This window comes from Neoarius graeffei, chromosome 14, assembly GCF_027579695.1.
Source record: "Neoarius graeffei isolate fNeoGra1 chromosome 14, fNeoGra1.pri, whole genome shotgun sequence".
Lineage (NCBI taxonomy): Eukaryota > Metazoa > Chordata > Actinopteri > Siluriformes > Ariidae > Neoarius > Neoarius graeffei.
The window spans coordinates 32,273,725-32,296,219 of NC_083582.1; the positions used below are offsets into that span (position 1 = coordinate 32,273,725).

Genomic DNA, 22,495 nt, shown 5'->3' on the forward strand with positions numbered 1-22,495 from the left:
TCTGGGCACTCCTGGCTGCGGGTCTTTATCCTCGGGACGAGCCGCTCGGATGCCTTTCTGAGACCCTCTTGTATGATCTGCGGCGCATCTTCACTCTCAGCCTCCAGTCGTGATCTCCTGCTCTGAGCTGGCAGGATGGGCCCCGGCGGCGGGACTCTGGGCTTCAGGACAGTGGCGCTGCTGCTGTGCGCCGCGGCGCTGTTCCTCTCGGCGGAGAGCCGCAGGGCCGGGAAGCAGCGCTCCCGGTGCCCCGGGGGATGCACGTGCACCAAAGATAACGCCTTGTGCGAAAACATCAGGACCGTTCCGCACACCTTCCCTCCAGATGTCATCTCCTTGTAAGTTTGGGCTCATGAGATTCTCCTCGTGTGTGTAGAATATACTGATGCGCTCCCTGTCCCTGTCTCTCCAACAGATCCTTCGTCAAGTCTGGATTCACTGAGATCGCTCCAGGAAGCTTCCTGCACACACCATCCCTGCAGCTTCTGTGAGCTGAGCTCTGTTATCCATGTGCAGTAGACTAATCCCCAACCAAACCCTGCGGAAAGAAAACTCTTTATAATCATCTCATAGGATAGCAAGCAGGCGGGGACGTCGCCATGGCAACACAATGGCTACGGGTTTTTTTTTTTTTAATATATCCATGCTGCTGCTGTTGGTTTTGTGTTGGTGGTTTTGTGTTGTTGGTGTTGGTATTGTTGGTGGTGTTGTTGGTTTTGTGTTGGTGGTTTTGTGTTGTTGGTGTTGGTATTGTTGGTGGTGTTGTTGGTTTTGGTTTTGTGTGTTGTTGGTGGTTTTGTGTTGTTGGTTTTGGTTTTGTGTGTTGTTGTTGGTTTTGTGTTGCTGGTGGTGTTGGTTGTGTTGTTGTTGGTTTTGTGTTGGTGGTGTTGGTTGTGTTGGTGTTGGTTTTGTGTTGCTGGTGGTGTTGGTTGTGTTGTTGTTGGTTGTGTTGTTGGTGTTGGTTTTGTGTTACTGGTGGTGTTGGTTGTGTTGTTGGTGGTTTTGTGTTGTTGGTGTTGGTTTTGTGTTGCTGGTGTTGGTTTTGTGTTGCTGGTGGTGTTGGTTGTGTTGTTGTTGGTGTTGGTTTTGTGTTGCTGGTGGTGTTGGTTGTGTTGTTGGTTTTGTGTTGCTGGTGGTGTTGGTTGTGTTGTTGGTGGTTTTGTGTTGGTGGTGTTGGTTTTGTGTTGCTGGTGGTGTTGGTTGTGTTGTTGGTGGTTTTGTGTTGGTGGTTTTGTGTTGCTGTTGGTATTGGTTTTGTGTTGCTGGTGGTGTTGGTTGTGTTGTTGGTTTTGTGTGTTGTTGGTTTTGGTTTTGTGTTGTTGGTGGTGTTGGTTGTGTTGTTAGTGGTTTTGTGTGTTGTTGGTTTTGTGTGTTGTTGGTGGTTTTGTGTTGCTGGTGGTGTTGGTTGTGTTGTTGTTGGTTTTGTGTGGTGTTGGTTTTGTGTGGTGTTGGTTTTGTGTTACTGGTGGTGTTGGTTGTGTTGTTGGTGGTTTTGTGTTGTTGGTGTTGGTTTTGTGTTGCTGGTGGTGTTGGTTGTGTTGTTGTTGGTGTTGGTTTTGTGTTGCTGGTGGTGTTGGTTGTGTTGTTGGTTTTGTGTTGCTGGTGGTGTTGGTTGTGTTGTTGGTGGTTTTGTGTTGGTGGTGTTGGTTTTGTGTTGCTGGTGGTGTTGGTTGTGTTGTTGGTGGTTTTGTGTTGGTGGTTTTGTGTTGCTGTTGGTATTGGTTTTGTGTTGCTGGTGGTGTTGGTTGTGTTGTTGGTTTTGTGTGTTGTTGGTTTTGGTTTTGTGTTGTTGGTGGTGTTGGTTGTGTTGTTAGTGGTTTTGTGTGTTGTTGGTTTTGTGTGTTGTTGGTGGTTTTGTGTTGCTGGTGGTGTTGGTTGTGTTGTTGTTGGTTTTGTGTGGTGTTGGTTTTGTGTGGTGTTGGTTTTGTGTTGGTGTTGTTGGTGGTTTTGTGTTGTTGGTGGTTTTGTGTTGTTGGTGGTTTTGTGTTGTTGGTGTTGGTATTCTTGGTGGTTTTGTGTTGGTTGTGTTGTTGGTGGTTTTGTGTTGGTTGTGTTGTTGGTGGTTTTGTGTGTTGTTGGTGGTTTTGTGTGTTGTTGGTGGTTTTGTGTGTTGTTGGTGGTGTTGGTTTTGTGTGTTGCTGGTAGTTTTGGTTTTGTATGTTGTTGGTGGTGGTTTTGTGTGTTGTTGGTGGTTTTGTGTTGCTGGTGTTGTTGGTTTTGTGTGTTGTTCGTGGTTTTGTGTTGTTGGTTTTGTGTTGCTGGTGGTGTTTGTTGGTTTTGTGGGGGGTTTTTTTGGTGGTGGTTTTGTGTTGTTGGTGGTGTTGTGTTGGCGGTTTTGTGTTGGTGTTGTGTCGTTGGTGTTGGTATTGGTGGTTTTGTGTTGTTGTTTTTTTGCGTACCCTTTGTGTTATTGTGTGTCTGTTCTTGGTTACTAAAGCCTGGACGGCAGTATAAGGTATGCAAATGTCTGTACACAAACACTGTCTGTTCCTTCACCCCAATCCTGCAATATTAAGGAGTCCATTAATCTCCGTATCTAATGGCTTAAAATGCTTAAATAGGGTTGCCAGGTTGAACACCAGGCCTACATTACAATTAAATCAGGAACTAGAAGGGCACGCGGTAGGGTGCATACCTCCACCAAGCCACATATTATCAACATCAAAATCAAATCACTTGAACCTCTGATAATACTAAAGCTATCCACCAAATTTCACCAAAATCCGTTCACTACTTTTAGAGTTACATTCAGAACAGACAAACAAACAGAGGTGAAAACATCACTTCCTTCAGTGTTGGGAACAGACAAAGAAATCTTGGATCCGCATCCATATTTGGATCCTGGATCCACATACACTTCCGGATTTGCATCAAAATCTAATCAACCGTTCCTTGACCCATGTCAGTGAGGTTGAGAACATGGCTCTGTGTAGGACACCAAGATTCTTCCACTTCAGCTTGAGTAAACCATGTCTTCATGGAGCTCGCTTTGTGCATGGGGTAATGTTATGCTGGAACAGGTTTGAGTCTCTTAGTTCCAGTGAAGGAAATTATAATGCTACAGGATACAAAGACATCTTATACTAGCTCAAAGTCTGCTTCCAGCTTTGTGGTAACAGTTAGCAGAAGTCCCACATATGGGTGTGACGGTCAGGTGTCCACAAACCTTTAGTATTATTTTCCTTTGTTCCACATCCATCAGCTGTTTGTCTATGCTTTAGATGAAAATGTGAATTTAACTAATTTCATCTAAACCTTAAAGGAACATTACATTTTTAGAAGTGTATTTAAATTACAGTACCTTTAAGACCAGCGCTTAAATTTAGTAGTGTGTTTAGTGTGCAAGAGGTCACAGGTTCAAATCCGGGACGAGCCCCCATTTTGTTAGGACCCGGCTCAAGAATGTGCATGACAAAAGAGGAGCACACGTCTTTAAATTAGAAAACTCAAGGATTTATTGGAATAAACATAAACAAATCTTAAAGTGAAGAAAGAACTAAAGACAAACAAAATAAGCAAATGGGTCTGGATGGATAGTCAGGAACCAATAGTGTAAGGAAAGTGTCTGGATGAAGGTGTCAAGATACGGTGTCCTGTAAAATAAATAAATAAATAATTATATATAATGCAACAAAAAAACCCACAAACCAAGAAGGCTCAAAAAGGACAGCTGCCCCCCCCCCCCCCAACAAGCCCAGAGATCGTTATAATACCTTTACTGAAATTTGGAAATTCATTAAATATACTCGTAACTTTAAGACCCTTTATTGGTATTCTTAAAAGTAATAGTGACTTTAAGTACATTTACATGTTAAATTTAGTAACTTTAAAGCTAGACGGCTTTTCGATTTCATAAAATTGGTGAAATTTAGTTCCCTCTGAAATTTGGTCATCGTGATATACGTTGATTTTTGTAATATCTAAAAAAAAAAAACAGGCCATTCTGTGGCTGGGAAGTTCTTTAATTTGAGGTGATTCCTGAGCAAATAATGTGCATGAAATTGCTCGCTTCACGCAGTCAAGCAGACAGAGGACGTCTGTTTGCGCATGCACAGGTTTACCACCTTCTTCTTCTTTTGGGTTTTACAGCAGCTGGCATCCACAGTGTTGCATTGCTGCCATCTACAGGTTTACTTTGACCGTGCACTGACAGTTCCATCATTTTGTCTGTTACTGTAGTCGGTCTTTCATGTTTCAGTCTCACACTCATGTCCTCCATTTTTCTCTCTGGTTTCAAATTTGTATCCCACAATGCCTTGAGTGAACGGGGAAAGCCCATCATGTCATGCATGACGTAGTATCTTGAATTGGGTCATGGTGAAGCAGGAAAAAATAGTGGTGAATTTAGGGCCATGTGGCCCCAAATTCATTAATTGTTCTATTTTAAGAAAACTAATAAAATTGGAAGTCTGTGATTCAAATTCAGTAGTTTTCGGTCCACTAAACAAAACTAATTGGGTGTCGGGGAAAACTCTTTTTATGACCTGCACTTGAAAAATCTGAAAGGCAGTCTACCTTTAAGTGACATCTTAAGTTCTTTTTAACAGCATTTTGTTATCTTTAAGAAATCGTGGAAACTCACATAAAGGTGTACTATACGAATTCTTAAAGTTCTAAGTAAATATACTGAAATTTAACATTTTGTAAACTTTTAGAACACTTTAAGAATATCTTAAAGCTGTTACTTCATCTAGTGATGCTTAAAAAAAAAAATCAGCTACACAACACAGGCCAGGCTTATCAAGCTAGGAGACCATCTTTGTTCATAAGTGCTGGGAGAAGGAAACATTTTCTGGACTACCAATTAGAATATTGCGAACATTTATTGATCAGTTGAGGCATGTAATAATGAAGCTGGCAATAACTCATTTTAGATGGTCTACCAGTTTCACCAGTTCAGTGTGTTTTTTTTTTTTTTCAGAGCAAGTTAGATTTTTCACCAGGGTTTTTTTTTTTTTGGTGTTGTTGCCTGACTACAGTATTATCCTTTTACAGTATAACTGCTTTAGGGATCCTGTAACCACACTAATCCATCCATCCATTATCTGTAGCCGCTTATCCTGTACAGGATCGCAGGCAAGCTGGAGCCTATCCCAGCTGAATACGGGCGAAAGGCGGGGTACACCCTGGACAAGTCGCCAGGTCATCACAGGGCTGACACATAGACAAGCAACCATTCACATTCACACCTACGGTCAATTTAGAGCCATCAATTAACCTAACCTGCATGTCTTAGGACTGTAGGGGAAACCGGAGCACCCAGAGGAAACCCACGCAGACACGGGGAGAACATGCAAACTCCGCACAGAAAGGCCCCGTTGGCCACTGGGCTCAAACCCAGAACCTTCTTGCTGTGAGGCGACAGCGCTAACCACTACACCACCGTGCCGCCCTACCACACTAATCTATATGAGCAATAATTTGAATCACATTTGCACAGAAAATCCCAAGTTTCTCCAGAAATTTTATTGCAGGAAAGTCCACTTTCTCAGACTGTTTATTCTGCCAAAGTATTTTTTTCCTAACTCTGTCTAGAACTATATAGACCATAACCAAAGTCACGTTATGATGGCTTAAAGTAGTCAGTGCCACCATTGCCTGATCTGAATTTTGCTAAATTATATAGCTCCACTGCCCATAAACATTGTTCTATCCCAGATGTGATTGAAATACTTGTAGTTAAAAAAAAAATCACCACTGCCCAATCTGGCAACGCTGCACTTTGTTGTGGTGTGTAAATTATGCAGTGCAGCTGCTCTACTGGCCTTGTCGTCTAAATTTTATGGTTTTAATTCAGTCACTGTTTGTTAAAAAAGTTTCCTATTCAGTGCCTAGGACTATATATCTTGCATGAATCAATGATTATTTATTTGAATTCAAGAAAAAAAAATCTGACAAATTATGACAGCAGTCACTATTGTACAGACTATTCTAGTCAGAAGGGAAAACCTTCCAATTTCTGGTTGAAGCAAATTGTCCCAAAAAGCTTGACAATTTCCCAGTTTAAGGAAATTATTCCAAATAATGTTGCTATTCATTGACATCAGGCTTGTAGTACTCGAGTCTGACTCGTGCCCTAATTTTAAAGACTCGTGACTTGACTTGGACTTCAGCACTGATGACTCGGACTCGTGCATTAACTGCATTCGGATTCATAAATTGGAGACGAGGACTCGGATTTTTTCTTTATTTTTTGTAACATGCCGTAATAATTTGGCATAAGAGATTTATATTTATATCTACATTCATTTTTGTACTAATTTCGCACAAGAGTGCCACACCTGCGCGCCTTGTCGTGTGCATCAGATAGACTCTCGGGCGCGCTCCGGACAGCGCACGCCAAGCGGACTCTCACGTGTGCCGTAAACAACTCACACCTACTCAGAATTAAGGTGCAGCAGCGCACCGATATAAAAACTGTGAAAACACACTTACTTTGCAAAGTATTGAGTTGTGTTACTGACACATTACCGAGCCTTATTTCCTGGTTTGGTTTCCTGAGCCCTGATTTCCTGTTTCTCGTCTTTGATTCTCCCGAGTCTCCGATAGCCTGTTTGTGCGTTGCTCGACCTGTTGCCTGTTTCACCATTTTACGATTTTTCCTGCCGTTCTGGATTGTTTACCGTCTTCACTTGTATTAATAAACACACCTTCTGCACTTACATCTGTCTCCCAACTATCTCTGACAGAATACTTCACACTCCCTGATAAAGAGAGTCAATTTTTAATCTTAGTCTTAGCAGTGGGACTATACCTAGCTCATGGAAGACAGCACTGGTCCTTCCACTGTTAAAAGGTGGCGATCCCTCTATTTTAGATAACTACCGTCCCATTTCGAGGCTGTCTGTCACAGCTAAAGTTTTTGAATCTCTTGTAAATGAACAACTGAAGTGTTTTTTAACAGAAAATAATATTTTAAGTTCCTCACAATCAGGTTTTAGACAAGGCCACAGCACAATAACTGCAGTTACATCTGTTACAAATGATATCATCACTGCCTTGGATAACAAAAAATCACGTGCAGCACTTTTTGTTGACCTAACCAAAGCTTTTGACTCTGTAGACCATGGGCTTCTTCTACAGAGCCTGAAATGTATAGGTTGCAGTGATGGTGTATTGAACTGGTTCACTAATTATTTAACTGGGAGAACTCAGTGTGTGTCGGTTGAAAATTATAATTCTAAATATCTACAGGTGAAGATGGGTGTTCCTCAAGGATCCATTTTGGGGCCCATTTTGTTTTCTATTTTTATTAATAATCTTGGTGTAGGTTTAGAACCGGCTAAAGTTCACTGCTATGCAGATGATACAATTATCTACACCACAGCATCATCTGTTCAAAGGGCAGTAGATTCTTTACAGTCTTCTTTTAACACTCTGCAGGTCTCCCTTCTTAGGTTGAAATTGGTATTGAATGCCAAAAAGACTAAATTTATGGTTTTAACACGCTCTCGATTAACTAATTTAAATTATGTTGTTTCAACACTAGATGGCAGTCATCTAGAGAGGGTTACCTGTTACAAATACCTAGGTATATGGCTTGACGACAAACTGTCCTTTGGCACCCGCATAGATAGTCTCTTAAAAAAGCTAAGGCCAAAGTTAGGTTTTTATTTTCGTTTGAAAAAATTTTTTCCTTTTGCTGCCAGAAAGAAACTAGTTCAAAGTACTTTTATGGCAGTTATAGACTATGGTGATATAATATATATGCAGGGCCGCTGACAGCTTTGGCTGGGCCCGGGACAAAATGCTCTGAATGGGCCCCCCCCCCCCCCCCCCCCCCCCCCCCCCGGGCCAACACACACACACACACACCTCTCTTATCCCAGTCTGTACTCACTCCAACCCTTAAATGACAGGTATTCAAAAACTATTCAACCGGTTCAACCATTCAACAACCATTCAACAACCATTTCATTTTAGCATTTCAACATTTTTACAGTTTTAACATTTTAACATTTTCTTAGTCTGCAACTATTCAGGTGCGAAATGCAATGCGCCGGACTTTTGTTGTGCGTGCGTGCGTACTGTCCAGTGTGAAAAGCAGAGAAGAACACACCGCTCGAGAAACTGCGGGATATGATTGCAGGCTAATGTGAATATTCTTAGCTTCAATCAGATATATGAAACATAATGTTATTAAGCCGTTGTGGTTATGAAATGATTCAATGCCCTGTGCGTTTGATATGGTGTTCAGTGTGACTTGCTCTCCCCTCGTTTGTAACATGAACTGCGTGCCGCGTGTGCCTTGGTTTGGGTTACTTTACGGGGCTGGAAAAAGTTGGCTGTGTCTTACCTGGCTCAGCTGCCCCACTGCCTTTGCTAGTACCTGCTGCATCATCCGAATCTTTTTTAAAATATTTATGCAGTGAGCCCCTGAGTCTCTTGGTTTCTTCCTCTCTTTTTCTCTTTTCTTTTCTTTTCTTTTCTGTGCTCCTGACTTGTGCATGTTGGCAAATGGCACGCACGCTGATTGTCGAAGCGCTATGATTGAACGATGTCGTTTTTTTCCCCTTAATCAAAGAGTCGGACCAAACCATTTTTGCATTAGGGGTGGTAGGGGGTTCTTGACGCCTTTTTCAAAGACAATAAAGGCAAAAGATCTAGAAATCATTTATTGAATGCAAATACAGCACATTTCTCCCCCAAATCAACACATTTTGAAATGAAATAAAATAATCGCAACTTCATGAGAGCCCAGTTCTGCCCCCCCATTCCTGGGCCCGGGACAACATACCCGTTTGTCCCCCCCTGTCGGCGGGCCTGTATATATGCATGCTGGGACATCCCTTCTGAAAAAGTTGGATGTGGTGTACCATTCTGCCCTGCGCTTTATAACAGGGGCAAACGCAAGGACGCATGACTGTAACCTTTATCATATGGTTCAGTGGACATCTCTGTCTATAAGAAGGAAAAGTCATATTTTAATATTTGTTGCAAAAGCTATCTTAGGTAAGTTGCCGTTCTTTATATCTAGTCTGCTTGTATGGCGTACTTACACTTATAGCACTCGTGCATCAGAGAAAATACTTTTTCAAATTCCAATGTCACAAACAGAACTTGGTAAAACAGCCTTCTGTGCATATGCACCGTGTGCTTGGAATGAGCTACAAAATACACTAAATCTTGTGACGATACCCTCTATTGCATTTTTTAAAAATTGTTTAAAGTCAGTACTTACAGAAGAGTGTCATTGTTTTTAATCAAGGCTACTGCTTCTTCATTTTATACTACTTATGCTTTATTTCTTTTTTACTCTGTGTTCTATGTGTGATTGTTGACTGTTTTGTCCTGGTGTTTTGGTTTATGTTAGTCTGTATTTCTTGTATGAAACTTTTAAGTCGCTATCTTGGCCAGGACTCCCTGGAAAACGAGATATTGTATCTCAATGGGACCTTCGTGGTAAAACATCTCATCTCATTATCTCTAGCCGCTTTATCCTTCTACAGGGTCGCAGGCAAGCTGGAGCCTATCCCAGCTGACTACGGGTGAAAGGTGGGGTACACCCTGGACAAGTCACCAGGTCATCACAGGGCTGACACATAGACACAGACAACCATTCACACTCACACCTACGGTCAATTTAGAGCCACCAGTTAACCTAACCTGCATGTCTTTGGACTGTGGGGGAAACCGGACCACCCGGAGGAAACCCACGCGGACACAGGGAGAACATGCAAACTCCACACAGAAAGGCCCTCGCCGGCCCCGGGGCTCGAACCCAGGACCTTCTTGCTGTGAGGCGACAGCGCTAACCACTACACCACCGTGCCGCCCTTGGTAAAACATGAGATAAATAAATAAATAAAGAGAAGCACATTGACCTGTTCATACGGCATGTTCAGGAGCAAACTAATGTTAATGGCGCTGAAACAGACACCGTCAAATGGTGCGGTTGGAGTCTTGTTCTCGGACTCGACTCGAAATTTTCTTTAATGACTTGGACTTGATTTGGACTTGAACACTGGGGACTCGAGACTGGACTCGGACTCGAGGTTTAGTGACTCGACTACAACACTGCATCACATTACCTTTACGTTATGTTTAGCATTCAGAAACATTGTGCAGACTCCAGACAGCAGATTACTCTTGCTTTGTCTGTAACTGATTTTACATTTGGTAGTTTCATGCACCTTGATTGTCATGATTATATCCAGATGTAAATCTGTTTGTTCAAAGCACTTCAAGAGTTCTTCTGAGACAGATTTTAGCCACATGCTAAGTGCATACGTATGTCTTTCCAAGTCCCATCATCAGGATTTTTTTAACCTGTTCTTTATAGGGAAACTTCTGTTTTAGACAGCATTAACTTTTTCAACAGTTTGTGCTACAGTAGCTTTTCTGTAGGATTGGACCATATGGGCTAGCCTTCGTGCCCGATGTGAATCAACAAGCCTTCGACATCCATGACCCTGTCGCCGGTTCACAGATTGTCCTTCCTTGGACCACTTTTGGTCAGTACTAACCACTGCATTGCTGGGCTTCACGTGACATCACATCCGCCTCATTAGTTATTCAGAACTTTAGCTGGTGGTCTACCAAAGCTCAGCTGACAAAGCATTTCTATGAAGAAGGTGCATTGCTCGCATGAAAAATGCCTTACGCTTGCATTGTTCGAATCGATCAAACCGTGAAACTGATAAAAGTTTCTTCAGGGTTCCCCGTGAACTAATAAAAAAGGGTGAACGAACACAGGATTTCACAAAAAGACGTCGAGAAAGGCGGCTTTTGAACCTCTCGCTGAAATCGAAGGGAGCCAAGTCTAAGCATGCTCGAGTTTGCAGTGACCACTTGGTGAAAGGTTTGTATCCCTCTCAGCTATGTCCTTAGTGTTTTCCAAGTACTTTTCTTGCTATGTGTCGTTATTTTACGGTACTTTTTTTAGTCACAAAGCGCTAAAGTCCCCAGCTGTTTCTTTGTTTCCTCCTCACAAAGTCCAAATGCATGAAGGTCACTACAAAATTCTTCCCCAGCCATACAGTTACAATGCGCTGTGATCACTTCTCCGTCTTGTTTAACTAAGATCCAGGTCTTTAAAGGGGTTTCTGATGAGCTTTGTGAATGATTTAGCTGAGAGATAAGAGCCAACACAAGTGAGAATCAAGCCAACTGTTTGTTTACACTTCAACTTGCAGCGCTTCGTTGTAAAGATGCGAACGAAAAGCTTTTAAAAAAACATACTTACACGGGCAAAAACAATACAGGATTCATTCGGCAGTGACTTGATAGCGAGGTCCTTTACCCAGCCACATACAAAAAAGCTGTAAGCCTCCATACTCTTCCACGCTTTCATCTGTTTTGCGGTGTAGAAGGACATCTGCAACACCAGGTAGTTCGAGATGTCGGGGAACTCGACTGAAGCGTAGTTTTCGAGATCGTATGACAAATCCTTCTTTCCCAGACTGTAGGGGTCGATTCCATTGCACATAGCAATCTTCTGAATATATCTAAAGTGAGCAGTGGCTTCTAGATTACAAGCGTACTCTGATAAGTTATCGCTAGTTGTTTGCACTATGGCAGCCGTTTAGACCACCAGCTATTCCACTTCCGGTAAAACCGCTAAGAAAAGTCACGTTACTGAAACCCAGCAATACTGGTAACACCCCACAAGATGTGCCATTTTGGAAATGCTCAGACCTAGTCTTCTCACCACCACAATTTGGCCCTGGTCAAAGTTGCTCCTTACGCTTGCCCATTTTTCCTGCTTCCAACACATCAGCTTCAAGAACTGACTGTTCTCTTGCTGCCTAACATATCCCACCCCTTAACAGGTGCCATCGTAATGAGACAATCTTTCTGTCAGTGGTTTTAATGTTATGGCTGGTTGGTGTATCCTTAACTTGCAGGTGACGTCAAAGTAAAATAGAAACCCGGATGACGGCCATGTTGGTGGAGATACAAATGTGGGGTCAAGCGACATTCCATACAAAACATAGTCACACGTCTGCAACTCTCTTTGTTTTTCCACTGCTTTAAGCGTTCTTTTAGTTATGCCATTTCTTTGTGCTGTATATGTTGTGGTCACAACAATACTTGTGACCGTGGCACGCTCCAATTTTTTAGAATTGCGTCCATGATTCGGAAAGAGGGTGAGGAAACTCTGAGGCTTAGTACGGAGAGGAGACAAGCACGGCTGAACTACATCGGCAGGGGTGATCTAACGGAGGCTAAAACCAAAACAGGGTCATTCCGTGCCAGCTCACCTAGGGGTCCCCAGGTCACCCCCTCAGATTTTGCTGGAAAAATTCTTAAATGTAGATCTATATGTTTCTACACTCTCTGCAAAGTATTAGCTTTCAATTCCTCATAGATTCCGAAAAACAGGCCTTTGAAATTTGACCCCCAAGAAGCTAAATTTGCAAAACGTGCTTTCTTCCAACTTCAGGAGCTTATAATTTTAAAATGGATTAAACCTGGAAGCCAATATTGCAGATATTTACTAAATGGCATCCATATTTTTCAATTATGCCATCAGTTAGCCTCTGGGATGCTTATTTATCACTCTATAGGAAGCCAAAAATGGCTTTTCGGCCAAAATGAGCTAAAATAGGGTGTAACTATAGGAGCCATTCTGGAAAAATGGATCAACTCAGACTTTTCTCCTCATAACACAGTAATTATATGGTCATTATCTGTTCATAGGTACATTTTTTCCAGGATAACACTGTTAGGTGATGAATTACAAAAGTTTTAACATAAGCCCATCTCTCCCGAGGGCCCAAAAAGAGCCCATTTTTGCCTCCCAGTTTGACCATGTGGCTAGGGGTTCAGGATCTTCATTTTTTTTCTAAATATTGTCTCTTATAGGATGTATCTACTGACCAAATTATTTTAACGAACACCCATGGCTTCATATTTAAATCAATTTTTATGTACACAAACATTTTTTTATGATTATTCCATTTTTCTCATATTTATCAGCTTATAGGCCTGAAATGGAACTATCCTGGACAGAGGTACTACAGAGTTTTATAAGCTGCCATAAAACAGTTTAGATTGTTGTATCAGAATACCTCTAGAAAATGTTTATTTGAGTAGCATCTCATTTCTTTTCTACATACAGATACACACATGTACACTCTATATAATATGCATGTATACAAAGACAAAGAATCATTTTTACCACTTTTAGAAAACTCCTTAATGCCATTTTCATCTGTCCTGACTCTTAATATCTAGTATTAAAAGGTGCATAACGTTACATCTTAGAAAACAGATCTTGAACATGCTTAAAGTCATGCTGTGACAGTTGATACTGACGTCCTCCAGATTTTATGTCAGGGGCCTCAACCACACAAAGAATGTCCAGACAGACAGGCTGACTCTGCTGTCCCCAGACTGTCACTCCATCTGGTGGTGTATGCCATAACTAAAATGACTTCAGTAAACTGTTAAAGTACTGTTGGACAGGTTTTTAAATAAAACTCCAAACATGTATGGATCATGATTGAAACAATATATTTATGAATAGCAAAAGTACCTAACATTATTACCAGTACTTTATGAGTAGAATAATCAATGTTGTCACATAACCTCACTTAAGGACCTCTTCATAAATAATTACCAGTTTGGGCCAAATTACCATTTTCAGTTTCCCATAGATAGAAAACTAAGCATTCTTCAGGCATTCTTATTCCAGAATATGAAAATGTGTATGCCAGTTTATAGATCTGGGCAGTATCACTTTTCTATCAGGGGCGATTTCTCAGAGACAACAAGGGAAGCCGAGCTTCCCCTAAAATTCTCTCCCCAAACTGCGGCGTCTACGACGTTGAATTCTCATTAAAACAATAACTTGCATAACATAATATATGCCCAAGATTGTATTTATGTTCAAACCTATCCTGTAACTTATTTGAGTGATGTCTGACGAACTTGCAGTTCGCTACGAGAATCACCTTTGCTGCCAGGCTGTAACCTTTCTTATTTCAATGGGCTCTATGGACTGGCAGCAGTGTTGCCAGATTGGGCAGTTTTAAGTGCATTTTGGCGGGTTTTGAACATATTTTGGGATGGAAAACGTCAGCAGTATCTGGCAACACTGATTGGCAGCCAGGTATCCGTTGCAGTCTACGAGACGGCTCTGAACAGCCAATTTCGGCTAGTTGTTATTGGTTAAAATCAACAAAATCGTCACTTCCAGGGAAGCCGGGCTTCTCTGGGACTAAACGAGACAGTGGGAGGGACAAGAAGCCGGGCTGATAAAGGATTATTGGAGGTAGTGTTTGAAAGACATGAGGAGGGCGGTACTTCGGCGAGGAACACGGAAGTATGATCAGTCAGTCCCTAGCGGATGTCGAGAAAGTGCAGTCGTGTGCCAAAGTGCTGTCCGAATTTCTTTTCGTATAAACGGTTCTTCTCATTGATGTCTCTGTACATTACTCTGTAAATAAATGTAAATATTACTCATTGTGCTCCATTAACTTTCATCCATTCTATCAGTTTGATCATTTGTGAATTCACTCGTTTATTTCATTTGTAGTTCAATCTGGTTGTAGGCTAGCTTGAGCCTTATTGGGATCTGCAGTGCTAGCTGCTAACAGAAATTGGTGAAGTCTCTGGAAAGCACAACCAGCTGGTATGACAGGGTCACAGACCATTTTCTGGAAAAGGAGCGGAGGGCAGAATGTGTGTATAAATAGTGTTCATGTTCATGAATCTGAAGTGTGTATATTGTTCAGTAATGTTAAGAGAATGGTGGGCTCTGTGTTATAGGTTATACCTGGGTATAATATTCAAGGTTCTGTGTGTTGCATAGCCTACCTGGTTATGAATTTCCAGACTGTGTTGCAGAAGATGTTCAAGGATGTGTTGCACAGCTGGGTGTTGTGTTAAAGACTCTGTGTTGCATATCAGGGTATGATGTTCAAGGCTCTTCGTTGAATAGCCAGTGATTTTTGGATGTTTGATATTTTTGATTAAGGATATGAGGCACTAGCCTGGCAAGCCAGACTATAAAATGAAATGTACAAGCAAAAATACTTTCTGCCACTAGGTAGGGTTGTCTAGTTCACTATGCTAATGGGGCACACCTTTCTATGCTTTGATATCCGGCCTACAGGTTTTACGATGAATGCGTAAAATGGGCTTCCCCTGTTTTAAAAACCAGCAGCCGCCACTGTTTTCTATATAGTTCTGTTTCAGATTTATAAGGTCCTGAATATGACAAAACAGTGATTTATGAAAAAAACGTTCATTTACATAAAAATTGATTTAAATGTGAAGCCATAGGTGTTCGCTAAAATAACTTGGTCAGTTGATACATCTTATAGAAGACAATATCAAGAAAAAATGAGAAGATCCTGAACCCCTAGCCACATGGTCAAACTGGGGGGCAAAAATGGGCTATTTTTGGGCCCTCAGAGAGATGTGCTTATGTTAAAACTTTTGTAATTCATCACCTAACAGTGTTATCCTGGAAAAAATGTACCTATGAACAGATAATGACCATATAATTACTGTGTTATGAGGAGAAAAGTCTGAGTTGATCCATTTTTCCAGAATGGCTCCTATAGTTACACCCTATTTTAGCTCATTTTGGCCGAAAAGCCATTTTTGGCTTCCTATAGAGTGATAAATAAGCATCCCAGAGGCTAACTGATGGCATAATTGAAAAATATGGATGCCATTTAGTAAATATCTGCAATATTGGCTTCCAGGTTTAATCCATTTTAAAATTATAAGCTCCTGAAGTTGGAAGAAAGCACGTTTTGCAAATTTAGCTTTTTGGGGGTCAAATTTCAAAGGCCTGTTTTTCGGAAACTATGAGGAATTGAAAGCTAATAATTTGCAGGGGTTGTAGAAACATATAGATCTACATGTACGAATTTTTTTCAGCAAAATCTGAGAGGGTGACCTGGGGAGTTTCCAGAAATTTAGGTGAGTTGGCACGGAATGACCCAACAGCTCGTGTTTACAGTAATCATTTTATCTCAGGTGAGATTCAAAAACTTTCTTTATAATATCATGGAAGAATTTTATTTCATGTTGCTAGAATTTTGCTATAAAACGAGCGTTCTCTTGTTGTGGTTCACTCGGTTGTTGTTATAATTTTAACATGTGCATTACCATTTCGCTTCTAGGAGCGCCAGCAAAATTATACGATAGAAACAATCCAGACTGGGCACCCGCTCAGAAAATGGGCTATGCTTCGTCCAAGGTCAGACTTGATTCTTTGGCAGCCAAACCACATAGAGTGCCTTGCAAAAGTATTCATCCCCCTTGGTGTTTGTCCTGTTTTGTCACATTACAAGCTGGAATTAAAATGGATTTTTGGGGGCTTAGCATCATTTGATTTACACAACATGCCTACCACTTTAAAGGTGCACATTGGTTTTTTTTTATTGTGACACAAACAATAATTAAGATGAAAAAACAAATCTGGAGCATGCATACAGTAGATATTCACCCCCTCAAAGTCAATACTTTGTAGAGCCAACTTTTGCTGCAATTACAGCTGCAAGTCTCTTGGGGTATGTCTCTATTAGCTTAGCACATCTAGCCAGTGGGATTTTTCCCCATTCCTCAAGGAAAAACTGATCCAACTCTTTCAAGTTAGATGGGTTGCGTTGGTGTACAGCAATCTTCAAGTTATGCCACAGATTCTCAGTGGGATTGAGGTCTGGACTTTTATTAGGCCATTCCAAGACATTTAAATGTTTCCCTTTAAACCACTCCAGTGTAGCTTTAGCAGTATGTTTAGGGTCATTGTCCTGCTGGAACGTGAACCTTCGTCCCAGTCTCAAACCTCTGGCTGACTCAAACAGGTTTTCCTCCAGAATTGCCCTGTATTTAGCGCCATCCGTCTTTCCTTCAGTCCTGACCAGCTTTCCTGTCCCTGCAGATGAAAAACATCCCCACAGCATGATGCTGCCACCTCCACGCTTCACTGTAGGGATGGTGTTCTCAGGGTGTTGGGTTTGCGCCGCACATGGCGTTTCCCATGATGGCCAAAAAGTTCAATTTGTGTCTCATTTGACCAGAGAATCATCTTCCATGTGTTTGGGGAGTCTGCCACATGCTGTTGGGCAAACTCCAAATGTGATTTTTTTTTTTTGAGCAATGACTTTTTTCTGGCCACTCTTCCATAAAGGCCCACTCTGTGGAGTGTACGGCTTAAAGTGACCCTATGGACAGATACTCCCATCTCCACTGTGGATCTTTGCAGCTCCTTCAGTGTTATCTTTGGTGTCTTTGTTGCATCTCTGATTAATGCCCTCCTTACCCGGTCTGTGAGTTTTGGTGGGCGGGGCCTTCTCTTATCAGGTTTGTAGTGGTGCCATATTCTTTCCATTTTGCTATAATGGATTTAATGGTGCTCTGTGGGATATTCAAAGTTTAGGATATTTTTTATAACCCGACCCTGATCTATACTTCTCCACAACTTTGTCTCTGACCTGTTTGGAGGCTCCTTGGTTTTCATGTTGCTTGCTTAGTAGTGTTGCAGAGTCAGGGTCCTTCCAGAACAGGGTGATTTATACAGACATCATGTGACAGATCATGTGACACTTTGATTGCACACAGGTGGATCTTAATCAACTAATTATGTGACTTATGAAGTGAATTGGTTGGACCAGCTCTTATTTAGGGGTTTCATACGAAAGGGGGTGAATACCTATGCATGCTCCAGATTTCTGTTTTTTCATCTTAATTATCGTTTGTGTCACAATAAACAAAACAATGTGCACCTTTAAAGTGTTAAGCATGTTGTGTAAATCAAATGGTGCTAACTCTCCAAAAATCCATTTTAATTCCAGCTTGTAATGCGACAAAACAGGACAAACACCAAGGGGGATGAATACTTTTGCAAGGCACTGTAGAACGCGATATCTGGGTACTTGATGGTCGGTAGAAGCGTCTTATCTTCAGAAAAGTCTGACTTTTTAAAATAATATGGGTCAAAACCACACACATCTATCTTCTCTTTGTATCGAATCTTTGCTCGACCGTTCAAATCGTGGTAATGCTGAATTTTCTCAGCATTGTTTAGAGACACGCTTTCAGCGGCTGCCATCCTAGTTGCTTTGTAGATCCACCATCATGGCGGACGCTCATGACGTAGCACATTTTGATCACGTGGTTGCAAGTCATCGATATGAGAGAATGAAAGCATGCCTTATGTAGTGTTATTCTACTCTAAACTCTGGAGCAATGCAGGAAAAACTCATTGCGATTTCGACACTTCCTCACATGTGGCTGCATGAAATCTGACGCACTTCTGTGGTAACTTTTTTTTTTTTTATTGAAAAAGAGAATCAGGAAAATTCCAGTCACAGAATTACAATTTACATTTTTTTTTATAGTTAAACACATACATACCAGTATATGCATATGTACATACAATATACCAAAATATATATACATAATATATACATACTTACATACACATGAAAACTTCAATTATATATGAAAAAAAAACAAAACAAAAGAACAATAAACAAAAAAAACACTACCCTACCACCCCCCGCCCCTCCCGTCTCCCACGGCTCGTCCTGACAAAAAAAAAAAAAATGATACTGGTTACCGATGCATTCCTGAGTACAACAGACACACTCAGTTGGGCAGTACCTCCAAGTTAGTGAAATATGAAATAAAGGGTTGCCATTTGTGAAAAAACTTGTCCGTACATCCTCTCAATGTATACTTAATTTTCTCCAGTTTTAGGAAAAACATGGTGTCTTTAAGCCACCTGAAAATGGAAGGACATTTAGCAGATTTCCAATGCAACAGTAAAGAACGTCTTGCTAGTAAGGATGTATAAGCAATAATATCCTTTTGTATAGAATTCAGTGCAAGTGAGGCATCAGGAATCCCAAAAATGGCAACCAACGGGCAAGCCTGCAGATTTACACCAAGAACAGTGGACATAATGGAAAAATAGCCTGTCCAAAAACTATACAGCTCAGGGCAAAGAAAAAACATATGGCTGAGGTGACAGGGAGAGCCATGGCACTTATCACATGTATCTTCTACTTCTGGATACATTTCAGAAAGTCTTGACTTGGAAAAATGGACCCTGTGTAAAACTTTGAATTGGATAAGTCCAAGATGAGCACAAGAAACTTCTGTGGTAACTTTGACTATTTGCAACATAATCATATATTCTTGCATTCCTTCTCCCCCAAACCCACAAAATGTCCCGTTTCTAAAAGGATAAATTATAGACACACGTTTATTTATGTCCCAATAAGAGTACTGTTTATAGTATTTCCACAGATACACAAGCTAGAGATTAGGTATTGTGGTATGCCAAGGTGTCATGGGAAAATTATAAGAATCACAAATGTCTGTCTAGCACTAAAATGTTGATATTTGGTTTCCAGCTTGTTTACAGCCAACACTTTTGACTCCATTGATGAAGATGTGTTTCAGGGCCTGCCACATCTGGAGTACCTGTGAGTTGCTTTGCCCTTTTATTACTTTTTAATGTCGTAAATAAATGCAGTAACTTCCTAAACATGACGCTTGATTACAGGTTTATCGAAAACAACAAAATCAAGTCCATGTCACCTTTGGCCTTTCGAGGTTTGAAATCTCTCCTCCATCTGTGAGTATATCCGAGCATAATTTATGATCTGAGAACAAACGATTAACTGTATATAACGGCTGTGAAAGCGTGACACGTTCATATTTATCTTTTTGCTGATCAGGAGCCTTGCCTATAATAATCTCGAGGCATTACCCAAAGATGTTTTCAAGGGGATGGATGCCTTAACCAAAGTGTATGTTTACATAATATCTCCATTTAATGTTCATGACGTCAACTTTATGATGACCAGATTGAGCAGGATATTAACTGGAAATATTACGTACTACCAGGGATCTTCGAGGAAACATGTTCGTCTGTGACTGTAAACTGAAATGGCTGGTTGAGTGGATACACAACACCAATGCAACAGTGGACCAGATTCACTGTAGCGGGCCGCCACTTTATCAAGGGAAGAAGATCAACGAGCTGATGCCCCAAGTGTTTGACTGTATAACTGCAGGTGGGGTGACGCTTCTTTATAATATTGTTAAATCTGAAACTATTGTTGTTTCTTACAAAACAACAAGACAAATCAAGATTGCACAAATCTCCAGAGTCAGAACAAGTACTCAAAGCTGCAGTTTTAAAACGGAAATATCCATCAGTTAAATCATCCTTCTGTTACAGAGTTCGTTTCCAAGAAGACCCTGAAGTTCGAGTCCATTTCAGTCGAGACCTTCACCATTGGGAATGATCAGTATGTGGTGTTTGCACAGCCTTTTGCGGGAACATGTAGCTTCATGGAATGGGACCACGTCAACATGGAGTTCAGACCTTATGACAGTATAGAGAGTGAGAGCCGGCTAATACTGTATACACACTCAGAATGTTTGGTTTGTGGTGTTCGTTAATGAGATTACTGGAAAATAAACGTCTGAGTGTAACCAAAAGTCGACTAATCCATTTCGAAGCTACAGTCAAGATGTTCACCTGTGCTGAATGCTAACGTATGTCCCACGCCATACCATGAAGCTGTTCTTAACTGCTTTTATTTCTGTTTCTTCTTAGGCACCTCCACCGTGGTCTGTAAGCCAATGGTGATCGATGACCAGCTTTTCATTATTGTTGCCCAACTTTTTGGGGGCTCACACATTTACAAGCGGGACACATCAGCCCACAAGTTCATCAAGATCCAAGACATTGATATCCTGAAAATCCGCAAGCCCAATGACGTTGAGACATTCCGCTTGGACGGCGAGTGGTTCTTCACAATTGCTGACAGCTCCAAAGCAGGCTCCACTACTGTGTACAAGTGGAACGGCAACGGTTTCTACTCGCACCAGTCTCTACACCCGTGGCACCGTGACACGGACGTGGAGTACCTGGAGATCGGAGGCAAACCCCATCTAATCCTGTCCAGCAGCTCGCAACGGCCCGTTGTCTATCAGTGGAACCGGATCCAGAAGAGGTTTGAGCGGCGCACAGACATCCCTGAGACAGAGGACGTATATGCCGTCAAGCACTTCAGAGCCAGAGGGGAGCTTTATATCTGCCTGACGCGCTTCATTGGTGATTCAAAGGTGATGCGGTGGGACGGTGCCATGTTCACCGAGGTGCAGAACGTGCCGTCACGTGGCTCCATGGTTTTCCAGCCTGTGAGAGTTGGAAGCTGGCAGTACGCCATCCTTGGCAGCGACTACTCACTCACACAGGTCTACAAGTGGGACTCCAAGAAGGGCCGCTTCGTTCACTTCCAGGAGCTGAACGTCCAAGCGCCAAGGGCCTTCTCTCTGGTATCCATTGACAACCATGAGCTCCTGCTCGCCTCCAGTTTCAAAGGGAGGACACAGATCTACGAGCACCTCATCGTCGATCTGAGTAATTGAAGATTTTTTTGCTGAAAGTGCAGGGGGACAGACTGATGGAGAAAGACGAGCTTGCTGTCTCCACTAGAACTCACACGCGTTCTCTAGATGACTAACGATGCTTCCAGATGACCGCCTCTCTAGAAGTCCTTTGTGTCCTTCCTCATTGTTGTCATCATCTAGTGTGCACTTTTTAACCCCTTCTCCTCTGAACAAAAACCATTGTTCGTGTATTATCGCCCCGCAAACAAAAGCCAACGGGACATTTCAGAGGGATAACAAAGAAACAGAAAACTGCAAATTAAGTGATTAACTGTTGACAGAATAATAGGTTGGCCAGGAAATTAGTAACACACTTTTACTGTAGTTTTGAGCAGTTTGTAACTTTTTTTTATACAAAAAATAATTTTTTACACCAGTTATAGTAGATTAAATGGACAATTTTGTATTTGTTTTGCATTCAGTTTAGCCTAATCATAATGCCATGGATTTAGACGTGGTAGTATTTTGTCGGGATGTGATTTTAGATCCAAGATCGAGTCCTAATTTGTTTCTTCTTTGTCATTTCATGTGTAGAAACAATAAACCACTTTAATATAAATGAATGTGATGTGTCTTATTGGATTAAGCATGGGAATCCTACAAAGTGGTGACTAAAGGTGACTAAGAATGTTATTCATAATTCCAAGCATGTTTTCTGGTCAGTTATTAGGAATCATATTTATTATATTCAAGTATCACTAACAAACACTTGGTAATGATATAATAATTAGGAGTAATTATTATTATTATTGGAAAAAAACGCAGGGAAACTACTCAGTTGGCCACCAAATTATTGCCCGTTCGACAAGGCTATGGTCGTGTTTAAAAAAACTCTCCAGGTCTCTGTTAAGTGTTCATGCTAATCTTTAATATGAGGTTTTATCGAATCCCTTACGGACTTGCTAGGGTTTAATGTACAGTGCGTGTGTTTAAAAGCCGCCTGAGCACTACTTTGATTCGCAGGATAGATTAGATTGGTGCGATAATGCTGTGTGTGGATTGGGACACGGCCGAAATCGCTCTGGCTCGCTCGCTCTCTTTTGCGCGTGCGTGCGCGCCCTCTAGTGGCAGAGCATGGCGTGTGCTAGTGCGCGTGTGTGAGGTGAGTGAAGTTGTGCGG

General features: G+C 41.5%; 1 protein-coding gene across 1 annotated transcript; it reads left to right on the plus strand.

The window, feature by feature from the left end:
* On the plus strand, positions 1-21,713 carry lgi1b (leucine-rich, glioma inactivated 1b). The gene is made up of 8 exons (XM_060938809.1): positions 1-338; positions 416-487; positions 19,323-19,394; positions 19,475-19,546; positions 19,650-19,721; positions 19,819-19,988; positions 20,156-20,320; positions 20,537-21,713. Exons 1-8 carry the CDS (start codon positions 136-138, stop codon positions 21,352-21,354), a joined length of 1,644 nt encoding a protein of 547 aa, XP_060794792.1. The 5' UTR covers positions 1-135; the 3' UTR covers positions 21,355-21,713.
* Positions 21,714-22,495: the final 782 nt, after the last annotated feature.

Excerpts from the sequence above, each read along its gene's own strand:
- lgi1b (XM_060938809.1), top strand. The coding sequence starts at position 136 with ATGGGCCCCGGCGGCGGGACTCTGGGCTTCAGGACAGTGGCGCTGCTG. Across the intron at positions 19,395-19,474 it reads CTGCCACATCTGGAGTACCT|GTTTATCGAAAACAACAAAA; the intron begins GTGAGTTGCTTT and ends GCTTGATTACAG. Across the intron at positions 20,321-20,536 it reads ACCTTATGACAGTATAGAGA|GCACCTCCACCGTGGTCTGT; the intron begins GTGAGAGCCGGC and ends GTTTCTTCTTAG.